This window comes from Lonchura striata, chromosome 30 (assembly GCF_050655825.1).
Source record: "Lonchura striata isolate lonStrDom1 chromosome 30, ASM5065582v1, whole genome shotgun sequence".
Classification (NCBI taxonomy): domain Eukaryota; kingdom Metazoa; phylum Chordata; class Aves; order Passeriformes; family Estrildidae; genus Lonchura; species Lonchura striata.
In genome coordinates this window covers 7,670,219-7,685,744 of record NC_140732.1, presented here as the reverse complement: position 1 = coordinate 7,685,744, position 15,526 = coordinate 7,670,219, and the positions used below count along the sequence as shown (strand labels likewise).

Below are 15,526 nucleotides of genomic sequence, written 5' to 3'. Positions count from 1 at the left end.
ACCCAAACAGAACCCCACCATTCCCACTCCTGGAGAACCCAAACAGAACCCCACCATTCCCACTCCTGGAGAACCCAAACAGAACCCCACCATTCCCACTCCTGGAGAACCCAATCAGAACCCCACCATTCCCAACTCCTGGAGATCCCCGACCTCCTCCCGCGCTCACCGGGAGGTTGAGCTTGACGGCGTCCACGGGCTGCTGGAAGGGCCACGCGAACTGGTGCTTCCAGAGGGTCTTGAGGACCACCTTGAGCAGGTACTGGAGCTGGTTGGTTTGGCGCTTGGGTTTGTTGGGGTTGGACGTCTCCGGCGGCGGCGGGTTGACGCCGACGCCGGCCCCGGGCTGGGCCTGGCCCGGCGCCGGCGCCGCCGACGGCTGCGTGGAGTCCAGGGCGTCCGGCAGCACCGGGAGGTTCCGCAGGCGCGTGCCGGGGCCGCTCTCGGCCGCCATGGCGTTGATGCCGTTGCATTCCTCACCGGAGACCCTGCGCACGGACGGGAACGGCTCCAGCGACCATCTGGGCGTCGGGACCACCCTGAGGTGGCACCCAGGGGATTGGGACCACCCTGAGGTGGCACCAAGGGGGTTGGGACCACCCTGAGGTGGCACCCAGGGGCTGGGAACACACTGAGGTGGCACCAAGGGGGTGGGAACACCCTGAGGTGGCACCCAGGGGATTGGGAACACCCTGAGGTGGATTTGGGACCACCCTGAGGTGGCACCAAGGGGGGCTGGAATCACCCTGAGGTGGCACCCAGGGGCTGGGACCACCCTGAGGTGGCACCCAGGGGGTGGGACCACACTGAGGTGGCACCAAGGGGGGTTGGGACCATCCTGAGGTGGCACCCAAGGGATTGGGAACACCCTGAGGTGGCACCCAGGGGACTGGGACCACCCTGAGGTGGCACCCAGGGGGTTGGGACCGCCCTGAGGTGGCACCCAGAGGGGCTGGGAACACCCTGAGGTGGCACCCACGGGGTTGGGACCACCCTGAGGTGGCACCCAGGGGATTGGGAACACACTGAGGTGGCACCCAGAGGGGCTGGAATCACCCTGAGGTGGCACCAAGGGTGTTGGGACCACCCTGAGGTGGCACCCATGGGGTTGGGACCACCCTGAGGTGGCACCCAGAGGGGCTGGAATCACCCTGAGGTGGCACCCAGGGGATTGGGAACACCCTGAGGTGGCACCCAGGGGGTGGGACCACCCTGAGGTGGCACCAAGGAGTTTGGGACCACCCTGAGGTGGCACCCAGGGGATTGGGACCACCCTGAGGTGGCACCCAGGGGGTGGGACCACCCTGAGGTGGCACCAAGGGGGGTTGGGAACACCCTGAGGTGGATTTGGGACCACCCTGAGGTGGCACCCAGGGGCTGGGAACACCCTGAGGTGGCACCCAGGGGCTGGGAACACCCTGAGGTGGATTTGGGACCACCCTGAGGTGGCACCCAGGGGCTGGGACCACCCTGAGGTGGCACCCAGAGGGGCTGGAATCATCCTGAGGTGGCACCCAGGGGCTGGGACCACCCTGAGGTGGCACCCAGGGGCTGGGAACACCCTGAGGTGGATTTGGGACCACCCTGAGGTGGCACCCAGAGGGTCGGGACCACCCTGAGGGACCTGAGGTGGGTTTGGGCAGCTGGGACTGAAATTTGGGAAAAAAGGGACAGAAATTTGGGGAAGAATAGGAAGAAATTTGGAAAAAAGGGACAGAAATTGGAAAAAAAGGAACAGGAATTTGGGAAAAGGGGGAAGAAATTTGGGAAAAAAGGAGCAGAAATTTGGGAAAAAGGAGCAGAAATTGGGAAAAAAGGGGCAGAAGTTTGGGAAAAAAGGGGCAGAAGTTTGGGAAAAGGGGCAGAAATTTGGGAAAAAAGGGGCAGAAGTTTGGGAAAAGGGGCAGGAATTGGAAAAAAAAGGAACAGGAATTTGGGAAAAAAGGGGCAGAAGTTTGGGAAAAAAGGAGCAGAAATTTGGGAAAAAGGAGCAGAAATTGGGAAAAAAGGGGCAGAAGTTTGGGAAAAAAGGGGCAGAAGTTTGGGAAAAGGGGAGGAACTGGAAAAAAAAGGAACAGGAATTTGGGAAAAGGGGGCAGAAATTTGGGAAAAAAGGGGCAGAAATTGGGAAAAAAGGGGCAGAAGTTTGGGAAAAAAGGGGACAGAAATTTAGGAAAAAAGACAGAAATTTGGGAAAAAAGGGGCAGGAATTTGGGAAAAGGGGCAGAATTTGGGACAAAGGGACAGGAATTTGGGACAAAGGGGCAGGAATTTGGGGAAAGGGGCAGGAATTTGGGACAAAGGGACAGGAATTTGGGCAGAGGGACAGGAATTTGGGAAAAGGGGCAGAATTTGGGAAAAGGGGCAGGAATTTGGGACAAAGGGGCAGGAATTTGGGACAAAGGGACAGGAATTTGGGACAAAGGGACAGAATTTGGGAAAAGGGGCAGGAATTTGGGAAAAGGGGCAGAATTTGGGAAAAAGGGCAGGAATTTGGGACAAAGGGGCAGAATTTGGGACAAAGGGGCAGAATTTGGGGAAAAGGGACAGAATTTGGGAAAAGGGGCAGAATTTGGGAAAAGGGGCAGAATTTGGGACAAAGGGGCAGAATTTGGGACAAAGGGACAGGAATTTGGGACAAAGGGGCAGAATTTGGGAAAAGGGGCAGGAATTTGGAACAAAGGGGCAGGAATTTGGGAAAAGGGGCAGGAATTTGGGACAAAGGGGCAGAATTTGGGAAAAAGGGCAGGAATTTGGGACAAAGGGGCAGAATTTGGGACAAAGGGGCAGAATTTGGGGAAAAGGGACAGAATTTGGGAAAAGGGGCAGAATTTGGGAAAAGGGGCAGAATTTGGGAAAAGGGGCAGAATTTGGGACAAAGGGGCAGAATTTGGGAAAAGGGGCAGAATTTGGGAAAAGGGGCAGAATTTGGGACAAAGGGGCAGAATTTGGGAAAAGGGGCAGGAATTTGGGACAAATGGATTTTGGGAGGCTCCCAGCCCGTACCTTGTAGGATACATTGCCATGGAATTTCTGCCCGGAAAACGCCGCGGAGTCAGAGCCCGCTCGGCTCCTCCATGGATCCCGCCCGGCCTCCGAGCCCGACCTGAGGGGAAAAATCCTGGGCAATTGTTGGGAATTTCCTCCAAAATCCTGGAATTCCACCCTGCTATTCTCGGCATCCACAAAAATCGGGAAAATCCGACAGAAAAATGAGTTTTGGCGCCAAAATTCGGATTTTTCCCACTTTTTCCAGATCTCGAGGAGGGTTTTTTTTTGCTCCAGGTCCTGACTCTGAGGGGGAAAAACCTCAGGAATGTTGGGAGTTTCCTCCAAAATCCTGGAATTCCACCCTGCTATTATCGGCATCCACAAAAATCGGGAAAATCCGACAGAAAAATGAGTTTTGGCGCCAAAATTCGGATTTTTCCCTTTTTTTTCCCCCGTTTTTCAGACCCAAATCCACATTTTGAGGAGGGATTTGTGCTCCAGGTCCCGACTCTGAGGGGGAAAAATCCCAGGAATGTTGGGAATTTCCTCAAAATCCTGGAAATCCACCCTGCTTTTCTTGGGATCCAGAAAATCAAGAAAATCCTACAGAAAAATGAGGTTTTGGCACCAAAATTGGAGTTTTTCCCACTTTTTCCAGATGTCAAGGAGGGTTTTGTGCTCCAGGTTCCGACTCTGAGGGGGAAAATCCTTGGGAATTGTTGGGAATTTCCGCCCAAAATCCTGGAAATCAACCCTGCTATTATTCAGATCCAGAAAAATCAGGAAAATCTGACAGAAAAATGAAGATTTGGCACCAAAATTTGGATTTTTCTAATTTTTTCCAGATCTTGAGGAGGGTTTTGTGCTCCAGGTCCTGACTCTGAGGGAAAAAATCCCAGGAATGTTGGGAATTTCCTCAAAATCCTGGAAATCCACCCTGGTTTTATTTGGATTAAAAATTTAAAAAATCCTACAGAAAAATGAGATTTTGGCACTAAAATTTGGATTTTTCCTGTGTTTTTTTCCCATTTTCCAGCTCCAAATCCACATTTCAAGAAGGGATTTGTGGCTGCTCCAGGAAAAATCCTGGAATTTCCCTCAGGAATGCCGGAAACTTGGGATTTCCCTGGAAAAACCCTGGAATTTCCTGGGAAATCTGGGATTTACCTGAGTTCCAGGTGCCCTTCCAGGTGTGGCTCCCTCAGCCTCTGACCTTCATCTTCCACCTCGCGCTGGAAAAAGCTCTGGGAAAAAAAGGGAATTCCATAAATTCCCGATTCCAGCCCAAAATTCCCAATCCCAGCCCCAAAATTCCCAATCCCAGTCCAAGATTCCAAATTCCAGTGAAAAATACCCAATTTTGACACCAAAATTCCCAATTCCAGCCTCAAAATTCCCAAATTCTGTCCTTAAAATTCCCAATTCCAGTGAAAAATTTCAGATTTGGCCCCAAAATTCCCAATTTCAGCCCCAAAATTCCCAATTCTAGTCCAAGATTCCCAATTTTGGCCTCGAAATTCCCAATTTAGGCCACAAATTCTCAATTCCAGCCCCAAAATTCCCAATCCCAGCCCCAAAATCCCCAATTCAAGCCTCGAATATCCAAATTCTGGCCACAAATTCCCAATTCCAGCCCCAAAATTCCAATTTTAGCCCCAAAATCTCCCCAAAAATGCAATTTAAACCCCCAGAAAATGAAGGAAGCAAAATCCTCCCCTCCTCAGGCCAGCCCAACTCCACCTCAGATTAATTAAAATCGGGTATAATTAACATTTAGTGCTGGGTTTAATTGGTTCAGGGCCTTACTCTGGGTTTATCTCACCCCAGACTAATTAAAACCGGATTAATTAACATTAAAACCCAGATTAATGAACATTTTAGTGCTGGGTTTAATTGGTTCAGGGCCTTACTCTCGGTTTACCTCACCTCAGATTAATTAAAACCGGATTAATTAACATTAAACCCCAGATTAATTAACATTTAGTGCTGGGTTTAAGTGGTGGAGCCCCAAATCCAAGCCCAGGGATGGCAAAAAAAAGAGGAAAATTCCCCAAATTCCCCCAAATCCAGGAATTTTCCCTTGGAATTCCCCAAATTTTCACCCTATCCCAGGAAATTTGGGATGAAAATTCCCATTTTTCCTCCAGTTCTAGGTGAAAACAGCACAGAATTCCCAGAAAATCCCAAATATTCCAATCCCAGGAAATTTGGGATAAAAATTTCCAGTTTTCTTCCAGTACCTTAAATAACCCCAAAACTTTAGGAATTATGCTCAAACTTTGGGATTGACCCTTAAATAATCCCAAAATTTTGGGAATAATCCTTAAAAAACTCCAAAAGTTTGCAAATAATCCTTAAAAAACCCCCAAAATTTGGGAACAATCCTGAAATAATCCCCAAATTTTGGAAAATTATCCTGAAGTAACTCAAAAATTTGGGAATTATCCTTAAATAACCCCAAACTTTAGGAATGACACTCAAATATTGGGAATTGATCCTCATATAACCCCGAATTTTGGGAACTGAACCTCGAACAATCCCAAAATTTTGGGAATAATCCTCAAATAACCCCAAATTTTGGGAACTGATCCTCAAATAACCCCAAATTTTGGGAACTGAACCTCAAATATCCCCACACTTTAAGGAATAATCCTTAAACAACCCCAAAATTTTGGGGAATAGTCCTTAAATAACCCCAGAATCTTGGGAATAATCCTCAAATACCCCCAAAATTTTGGGAATGATCGTTAAATAATCCCAGAATTTTGGGGAAATGATCCTTAAATAACCCCAAAATTTGGGAATAACACTCAAATTTTGGGAAATGATCCTCAAATAACCCCATGTTTTAGGGAATGATCCTTAAATAACCCCAAAATTTGAGAATTGATCCTCAAATAACCCCAAAAATTTAGGAATTGAACTCAAATAACCCCAAATTTTGGGAATTGATCCTCAAATAACTCCAAATTTTGGGAACTGAAGCTCCAACCCCCCAAAACTTTGACAAGAAATGCTCAAACCACCCCAAAATTGACACCAGACCCCCCAACAACCCCAAAAGTGCAGCTCAAACCCCCAAAATTGGACAAATTAAGCTCAAACCACCCCAAAATCTGAAAGTTGAAGCTCAAAACCCCAAAACTTGGAGCAAAAACCCCAAAAACCCAAAAGTTTGGAACAAGCGACGCTCAAACAGCCCCGAAATTTGACAAGTGATGCTCAAAAATCCCAAAATTTTCACCAAATCTCCTCCAACAGCCCCAAAACTTCAGGAAACAAAACTCAAACCAGCCCAAAATTCAACAAGGGATGAAAAACAGCCCCAAAATTTGACAAATTCTGCTCAAACCACCCCAAAAATCCACAACTGATGCTCAAACCCCCCCAAATTTTGACAAACGAAGCTGAAAACCCCAAAACTTTGGGAACTGAAATTCAAACTCTCCAAAACTTTGACAAGAAACGCTCAAATCACCCCAAAATTCAACAAGCGACGCTCAAATCACCCCAGAATTTGGGAAAGAATCCCAAAATCACATCCAAAAGTCAGGAAATTATCTCAGAACTGCCCCAAACTTTGGGAAAAGATCCCAAAATCACCCCCAAAATTCAGAAAATTATTTCAGAACCACCCCAAACCTTGGGAAACAATCCCAAATCCCCCAAACTTTGGGAAAGGATCCCAAAATCTCATCCAGAATTCAGAAAATAATCCCAAAATCCCCCAAACTTTGGGAAATGACCCCAAATCCCCCCCCAGACTTTGGGAAAAGATCCCCAAATTCCTCAAACTTTGGGAAAGGATCCCAAAAATCACATCCAGAATTCGGAACACGATCCCAAAAATCCCCAAACCTTGGGAAAAGATCCCAAATGCCCCAAACTTTGGGAAAGGATCCCCAAATCTCTCAAACCTTGGGAAAAGATCCCAAAATCAAATCCAGAATTCGGAAAATGATCCCAAAATCCCCCAAACTTTGGGAATTGCTGCTCCCAACCCCAAAGCTCCCAAACCCCGGAGCCAGGGCCCGCCCCCAGCCCCACCCCCGGCTCATTAAGGGCTAATTAGCATTAATTAACCCCGGCTTCACCCCCTCTAATTAACGCCCCAGGGATAAGGAGTCGGCTTTTCCCAGGAAATCCCTGCCCAGGAGGGCTCGGGGACATCCCCGGGAATTTTGGGGAATTTTTGAGGATTTGGGGAATGAAATCCAAGTGAATGGCACCCAAAAATCTCAGGAATTCCCTCAGGTTCCCCATTCCCAGCCTAAAATATCCAGGAATTCCCTCAGACTGGGAATTCCATCCATAAAACCTCAGGAATTCCCTCATGATCCCAATTCCCATCCGAAAATACCCAGGAATTTCTTCGTGTTCCAAATCCAATCCCAAAAAATCCCAGGAATTCCCTCAGGTTCCAAATTCCCATCCCAAAATATATCCAGGAATTCCCTCAGGTTCCAAATTCACAGCCCAAAAAAATCCAGGAATTCCTTCAGGCTGGGAATTCCAACCCCAAACCACTGGAAACCTCAGATTCCCAACTCCCATCCAAAAATACCCAGGAATTCCCTCAGGTTCCCAATTCCCAGCCCAAAATACCCAGGAATTCCCTCAGGCTGGGATTTCCAACATCAAAACCTCGAGAATTCCCTCAGGCTCCCAATTCCCAGCCCAAAATGTCCAGGAATTCCCTCAGGTTCCAAATTCCCACCCCAAAATGTCCAGGAATTCCCACAGACTGGGAATTCCAATCCCAAAACCTCAGGAATTCCCTCAGGCTGGGAATTCCAATATCAAAACCTCAGGAATTCCCTCGGGATCCGAATTTCCATCTCAAAATGTCCAGGAATTCCCTCAGGCTGGGAATTCCAATCCCAAAACCTCAGGAATTCCTTCAGGCTGGGAATTCCAACATCAAAACCTTGAGAATTCCCTCAGGCTCCCAATTCCCAGCCCAAAAACTTGGGAATTCCCTCAGGTTCCAAATTCCCACACCAAGAAAACCTCAGGAATTCCTTCAGGTTCCCAATTCCCAGACCAAAATACCCAGGAATTCCCTCAGGCTGGGAATTCCAACATCAAAACCTCGGGAATTCCGTCAGGCTCCCAATTCCCAGCCCAAAATGTCCAGGAATTCCCTCAGGTTCCAAATTCCCATCCCAAAATATCCAGGAATTCCCTCAGGTTCCAAATTCCCACCCCAAAATATCCAGGAATTCTGTCAGGCTGGAAATTCCCACCCCAAAACCTCAGGAATTCCCTCAGGTTCCAAATTCCCATCCCAAAATATCCAGGAATTCCCTCAGGTTCCAAATTCCCACCCCAAAATGTCCAGGAATTCCCCCAGGCTGGGAATTCCAATATCAAAACCTCAGGAATTCCCTCGGGATCCGAATTTCCATCTCAAAATGTCCAGGAATTCCCTCAGGCTGGGAATTCCAATCCCAAAACCTCAGGAATTCCCTCAGGCTGGGAATTCCAACCTCAAAACCTTGAGAATTCCCTCAGGCTCCCAATTCCCATCCCAAAAACTCGGGAATTCCCTCAGGTTCCAAATTCCCACCCCAAGAAAACCTCAGGAATTCCTTCAGGTTCCCAATTCCCAGCCCAAAATACCCAGGAATTCCCTCAGGCTGGGAATTCCGACCTCAAAACCTTGGGAATTCCCTCAGGATACAAATTCCCACCCCAAAGCACCCAGGAATTCCCTCAGGCTCCCAATTCCCTCCCCAAAATACCCAGGAATTCCCTCAGGTTCTGAATTTCCATCCCAAAATGTCCAGGAATTCCCTCAGGCTGGGAATTCCAAACCCAAAATACCCAGGAATTCCCTCAGGCTGGGAATTCTGACCTCAAAACCTTGGGAATTCCCTCAGGATACAAATTCCCACCCCAAAGCACCCACAAATTCCCTCAGATTCCCAATTCCCATCCCAAAATACCCAGGAATTCCCTCAGGCTGGGAATTTCACCCCAAATCCTCGGGAATTCCCTCAGGTTCCCAACTCCCATCCCAAAACTTTGGGAATTCCCTCAGGCTGGGAATTACAATTGAAAAAATCCAGGGATTCCCTCATGCTGAAAATTCCAACGTCAAAACCTCAGGAATTCCCTCAGGTTCCAAATTCCCATCCCAAAACCTCAGGAACTCCCCTCAAGTTTCCAATTCCCATCCCAAAAAAATCCAGGAATTCCCTCAGGTTCTCAACTCTCATTCCAAAATATTGTGAATTCCTTCAAACTCCAAATTCCCATCCAAAACTATCCAGGAATTCCTTCATGTTCCCAATTCCTCCTCCCCAAAATACCCAGGAATTCCCTCAGGCTCCAAATTCCAACCCCAGAAAAACCCAGGAATTCCCTCAGGTTCCAATTCCTATCCCAAAACACACAGAAATTCCCTCAGGCTGGGAATTCCAACCTCAAAACCTCGGGAATTCCCTCAGGATACAAATTCCCACCCCAAAAATCAAAAAATTCCCTCAGGCTGGGAATTCCAACCTCAATACCTTGGAAATTCCCTCAGGCTCCAAATTCCCACCCCCAAAAAAACCAGGAATTCCTTCAGATTCCCAATTCCCAGCCCAAAATACCCCGGAATTCCCTCAGGCTCTAAATTCCAACCCCAAAAAACCCCAGGAATTCCCACAGGATGGAAATCCTAACCTCAGAAGCTTGAGAATTCCATCAGGCTCCAAATTCCCATCCAAAAACATTCAGGAATTCCTTCATGTTCCAAATCCAATCCCAAAAAAAATCCAGCAATTCCCTCAGGTTCCAAATTCCCACCCCAAAATATCCAGAAATTCCCACAGGTTTCTAATTCACAGCCCAAAATATCCAGGTATTCCCTCAGGCTGGGAATTCCAACATCAAAACCTCGGGAATTCCGTCAGGTTCCAAATTCCAACCCCAAAACCTCGGGAATTCCCTCAGGTTCCCAACTGCCAGCCCAAAATATCCAGGAATTCCCTCAGGTTCCCTATTCCCATCCCAAAACCTTGGAAATTCCCTTAGGCTGGAAATTCCCATCCCAAAGCCTCAGGAATTCCCTCAGGCTGGAAATGCCAGCCCCAAAACCTTGGGAATTCCCTCAGGCTCCCAATTCCCATCCCAAAATCCCAAAGACACCCTCAAGCTGCCAATTCCCAGCCCAAAACCTCAGGAATTCCCTCAGTTTCCCTTTCCCATCCCAAATAAAATGGGAATTCCCTCAAATTCCGAATTCCCATTTCCAAAAAAACGGGAATCCCCTCAGTGTCCCAATTCCCATCCTATAAAATCCCAGAAATTCCCTCAGTGCTCCTAAAACATCCAGGAATTCCCTCAGTGTTCACTCCCATCCCAAAAGATGTGGGAATTCTCTCACGTTCCCAATTCCCACCCCAAAACATCCAGGAATTCCCTCATGTTCCCAATTTGCATTCCAAAACATCCAGGTATTCCCTCAGCGTCAGAATTCCCATCCCAAAACATCCAAGAATTCCCTCAGGATTCACTTTCCATCGCAAAAATCCCGTTAATCCCCTCATGTTCCCAATTCCCATCCTGAAACATCCAGGAATTCCCTCAGTGCTCCATGTCCATCCCAAAAAAACCCAGGAATTCACTCAGTGTTCCATGAGAATCCAAAAAGATCCAGGAATCCCCTCAGTGTCCCATTCCCATCCCAAAACATTCGGGAATTCCCTCAGTGTCCCATTTCCCATCCTATAAAAACCAGGAATTCCCTCAGTGTTCCCTCTTAACCCCAAAACATCCAGGAACTCCCTCAGGTTTCACTCCTCATCCCAAAAAAACCAGGAATTCCCTCAGTGTCCCAATTCCCACCCCAAAACATCCAGGAATTCCCTCAGTGCTTCATTCCCATCCTATAAAAACCCGGAATTCCCTCAGTGCTCCCTCTTCATCCCAAAACTTTCTGAAATTCCCTCAGCGTTCAATCTTCATCCCCCAAAAACCGGGAATTGCCTCATGTTCCAAATTCCCATCCCAAAACATCCAGGAATTCCCTCATGTTCCAAATTCCCATCCCAAAACATCCAGGAATTCCCTCAGGATTCACTTTCCATCCCAAAAACCCATTAATCCCCTCAGCATCCCATTCCCATCCTATAAAAAACCGGAATTCCCTCAATGTTTCCTCTTCATCCCAAAATACCCAGGAACTCCCTCAGGGTTCACTCCTCATCCCAAAAAAAACCTGGAATTGCCTCATGTTCGCAATTCCCATCCCAAAAAATCCAGGAATTCCCTCAGTGCTCCATTCCCATCCCAAAAAAACTGGGAATTCCCTCAGTGTCCCATTGCCATGCAAAAACATTCAGGAATTCCCTCATGTTCCCAATTCCCATCCCAAAACATCCAGGAATCCCCTCAATGTCCCATTCCCGGCCCAAAACATTCAGGAATTGCCTCATGTCTGCAATTCCCATCCCAAAAAATCCAGGAATGCCCTCAGTGTTTCCTCTTCATCCCAAAACATTCAGGAATTGCCTCATGCTCCCCATTCCCATCCCAAAAATCCCAGGATTCCCCTCAGTGTTCCATCAGCATCCCAAAAAAACCAGGAATTCCATTAGTGCTTCATTCCCACTCCAAAAATACCCCAAAATTCCCTCATGTTTCCAATTCCCATCCCAAAACATCCAGGAATTCTCTCAGTCTCCCATCCCCATCCCCAAAAAAACCCGGGAATTCCCCCAGTATTCACTTTCTATCTCAAAAATTCCCTCATGTTGCCAATTCCCATCCCAAAAAATCCAGGAATCCCCTCAGTGTCCCATTCCCATCCCAAAAAAACTGCGAATTACCTCATGTTCCCAATTCCCCCTCAAAACATCCAGGAACTCTCGCAGGGTTCACTCCTCATCCCAAAAAAACCAGGAATTGCCTCATGTTCCTAATTCCCATCCCGAAACATCCAGGAATTGCCTCATGTTCCTAATTCCCATCCCGAAACATCCAGGAATTGCCTCAGGATTCACTTTCCATCCCAAAAATCCCGTTATTCCCCTCAGTGTTCCATTCCCATCCCAAAAAACCTGGGAATTCCCTCAGTGTCCCATTGCCATGCAGAAACATTCAGGAATTCCCTCATGTTCCCAATTCCCATCCCAAAACATCCAGGAATTCCCTCAGTGTTTCCTCCTCATCCCAAAAACCCAAGAATTCTCTCAGTGTCCCGTTCCCATCCCAACACATCCAGGAATTCCCTCAGGATTCACTTTCCATCCCAAAAATACCATTAATCCCCTCAGTGTCCCATTTCCCATCCCAAAAAATCCAGGAATTCCCTCAGTGTTCACTTTCCATGCCAAAAAATCCAGGAATTCCCTCAGTGTTCACTTCCTATCCCAAAAAAATCCAGGAATTCCCTCAGTGTTCACTTTCCATCCCCAAAAAATCCAGGAATTCCCTCAGTGTTCACTTTCCATCCCCAAAAAATCCAGGAATTCCCTCAGTGCTCACTTTCTATCCCAAAAATTCCCTCATGTTCCCAACTACCATCCCAAAATTCCCATTAATCCCCTCAGTGTCCCATTTCCCATCCCAAAAAATCCAGGAATTCCCTCAGTGTTCACTTCCTATCCCAAAAAAATCCAGGAATTCCCTCAGTGTTCACTTCCTATCCCAAAAAAATCCAGGAATTCCCTCAGTGTTCACTTTCCATCCCAAAAAATCCAGGAATTCCCTCAGTGTTCACTTCCTATCCCAAAAAAATCCAGGAATTCCCTCAGTGTTCACTTTCTATCCCAAAAATTCCCTCATGTTCCCAACTACCATCCCAAAATTCCCGTTAATCCCCTCAGTGTCCCATTTCCACCCCAAAAAATCCAGGAATCCCCTCAGTGTCCCATTCCCACCCCAAAAAATCCAGGAATTCCCTCAGTGTTCCCTTTCCACCCCAAAAAATCCAGGAATTCCCTCAGTGTTCACTTTCCATCCCAAAAAATCCAGGAATTCCCTCAGTGTTCCCTTTCCATCCCAAAAAATCCAGGAATTCCCTCAGTGTTCACTTTCTATCCCAAAAATTCCCTCATGTTCTCAACTACCATCCCAAAAATCCCATTAATCCCCTCAGTGTCCCATTCCCATCCCAAAAAATCCAGGAATTCCCTCAGTGTTCACTTTCCATCCCCAAAAAATCCAGGAATTCCCTCAGTGTTCACTTTCCATCTAAAAAAATCCAGGAATTCCCTCAGTGTTCCCTTTCCATCCCAAAAATACCATTAATCCCCTCAGTGTTCCCTTTCCATCCCAAAAAATCCAGGAATTCCCTCAGTGTTCCGTTCCCACCCCAAACTTCCCGGGAATTCCCTCAGGTCCCGGCGTCACTCCAGCATTGCCGCTGCCACCCCAAATTCCCGGGCTCGCCGCGAGTTCCCGGCGCCACCCGTTATTCCCGGTGTCACTCCCGAGTTCCCGGTGCCACTCTCGAATTCCCGGTGCCACTCCCGAGTTCCCGGTGTCACTCCCGAGTTCCCGGCGCCACCCGTTATTCCCGGTGTCACTCCCGAGTTCCCGGTGTCACTCCCGAGTTCCCGGTGCCACTCCCGAGTTCCCGGGCTCCCCTCAGGCCCCGCCCGGTTCCCATCGCCGCCCGCTCCACCGGCCCCGCTCCCGCCGCCGCCCCGGGCCGCCCTCAGCGCCTCCTCCCCTCACGGAGCGGCGGGGGCGGGCGCGGCCTGGGCCTACCGGGGGCGGGCCGTGCCTACCGGGGGGCGGGCCGGCCCGGGCGCAGCGGGGCGGCCCCGCGGGCGCTGCCGGCGCCGTCCCGGGGCGGACTCACCGCGGGCCGGGCCGGGCCGGGCCGGCGCTGCCGCCGCGCAGGAGCCGCCGCCGCTTCCTCCCGGTCCGCCACAAAATGGCGGCGGCAGGAAGTGCCCCCCGCGCGCCGGCCCCGCCCCGCGCTACGCCAACGGCGTAGGGCGGCCCCGCCCGCGCCGCGCGCGCCCGGCGCTACGCCGGCGGCGCAACGCCGCGCCGGGATGCTCGTACGCTAGCGGCGTAAGGCGGCGCAAAGCGGCGCTTACGCAAACGGCGCGGCGCGGCCCCGCCCGCCCCGCCCCGCGCCCTACGCAAACGGCGTAACCCCGGCGGCGCAGGGCGGAGGGCGCTCCGCCGCGACCCCCGCGCCGCCCGCTGAGGGCGGACACGCCGCGGATCGCACCGGGAGGCGGCGGAGAGAGCGGCGGGCGCGGCGGAGGGCGGCGCTTCCGCCGGCGGCGCCCCCGCCTTTACGGCGTTGGCGCAGCGGCGGGGCCCGCGCCGCGGTTTACGCCGTTGGCGTAGCCGCCCTGACGCAGCGGCCGCATTACGCAATGCGGGTTACGCCGGCGGGGCGACGTAAGCGGCGTTGGTGAATCGCGGCACCCCCATCGAGCCCACCCGGCGTCCCCCGCTCCGTCCTCCCGCTGCCCCTCAGCGCCTGCGGCGCCCCCGGCGCGGCCCGGCCCGGCCCTCCCGGCGCGCCCGCGGCGGCCCCGCTCTTACCTGAGGGGGCCGCGGCGCTCCGGGCCGGGCTCCGTCCGTCCCGGCGGGCCGGGGGCGGAGGAGGAGGAGGAGGAGGAGGGAGGGGAGGGGCGGGGGGGCCGCGGGCACCGAGGGGCAGCGGCTCCGGCAGCGGCGCCGCACTGACCTCACCGCGCTGCGCGTGACGTCACGGCGCACCGGGACACGCCCCCCGCCGCCGGCCCCGCCGCGTGACGTCACGGGCGGAGCGGGAGGGGAGGGGAGGGGGGGGGACCGGGGGGACACCGGGAGGGGACAGGGAACACCGGGAGGGGACAGGGAACACCGGGGGGACACCGGGAGGGGAACCGGGGGGGGACAGGGGACACCGGGGGGGGACACCGGGGGGGGACAGGGGACACCGGAGGGTGGGGGAGGACACCGGGAGGGGACAGGGGACACCGGGAGGGGAACCGAGGGGACAGGGGAAACCGGGAGGGGACAGAGGACACCGGGGGGGGACAGGGGACACCGGGAGGGAACCGAGGGGACACCGGGGGGGAACCGAGGGGACACCGGGAGGGAACCGAGGGGACACCGGGGGGGAACCGGGGGGACACCGGGAGGGACAGGGGACACCGGGAGGGAACCGAGGGGACACCGGGAGAGAACCGGGGGGACACCGGGAGGGAACCGAGGGGACACCGGGAGAGAACCGGGGGGACACCGGAGGGTGGGGGGGTCACCGGGAGGGGACATTTGGGGGGTCCCGGGGGTCCCGGGAGGAGACAGGGGACACCGGGAGGGTCCCTGGGGACGTTTTGGGGGTCCCGGGTGACACCGGGGGCGTTCCAGGGGATTTTTGGGGGGGTCCCGGGACAATTTGGGACCTTCTGGGGACATTTTGGGGGTCCCTGGATAAATTTGGGGACATTTGGGGGTCCCTGGGGACACTTTGGGGACATTTTGGGGGTCCCAGGAACATTTTGGGGGGGTCCCAGGGACAATTTGGGACCTTCTGGGGACATTTTGGGGGTCCCTGGATAAATTTGGGGACATTTTGGGGGGATTTGGG

The 15,526-nt window shown here is 51.6% G+C and overlaps 1 protein-coding gene across 1 annotated transcript in view; it reads right to left on the bottom strand.

The window, feature by feature from the left end:
* The window catches only part of BRD4 (bromodomain containing 4), a 56,380-nt gene extending 51,074 nt beyond the window's left edge, over positions 1-5,306 (bottom strand). Inside the window, 3 exon segments of the mRNA XM_085563181.1 lie at positions 170-488; positions 3,007-3,106; positions 4,159-5,306. Of these exon segments, the coding sequence (XP_085419307.1) occupies positions 170-488; positions 3,007-3,026 (339 nt within the window). The 5' untranslated portion in view covers positions 3,027-3,106; positions 4,159-5,306.
* Between the last annotated feature and the right edge of the window lie 10,220 nt (positions 5,307-15,526).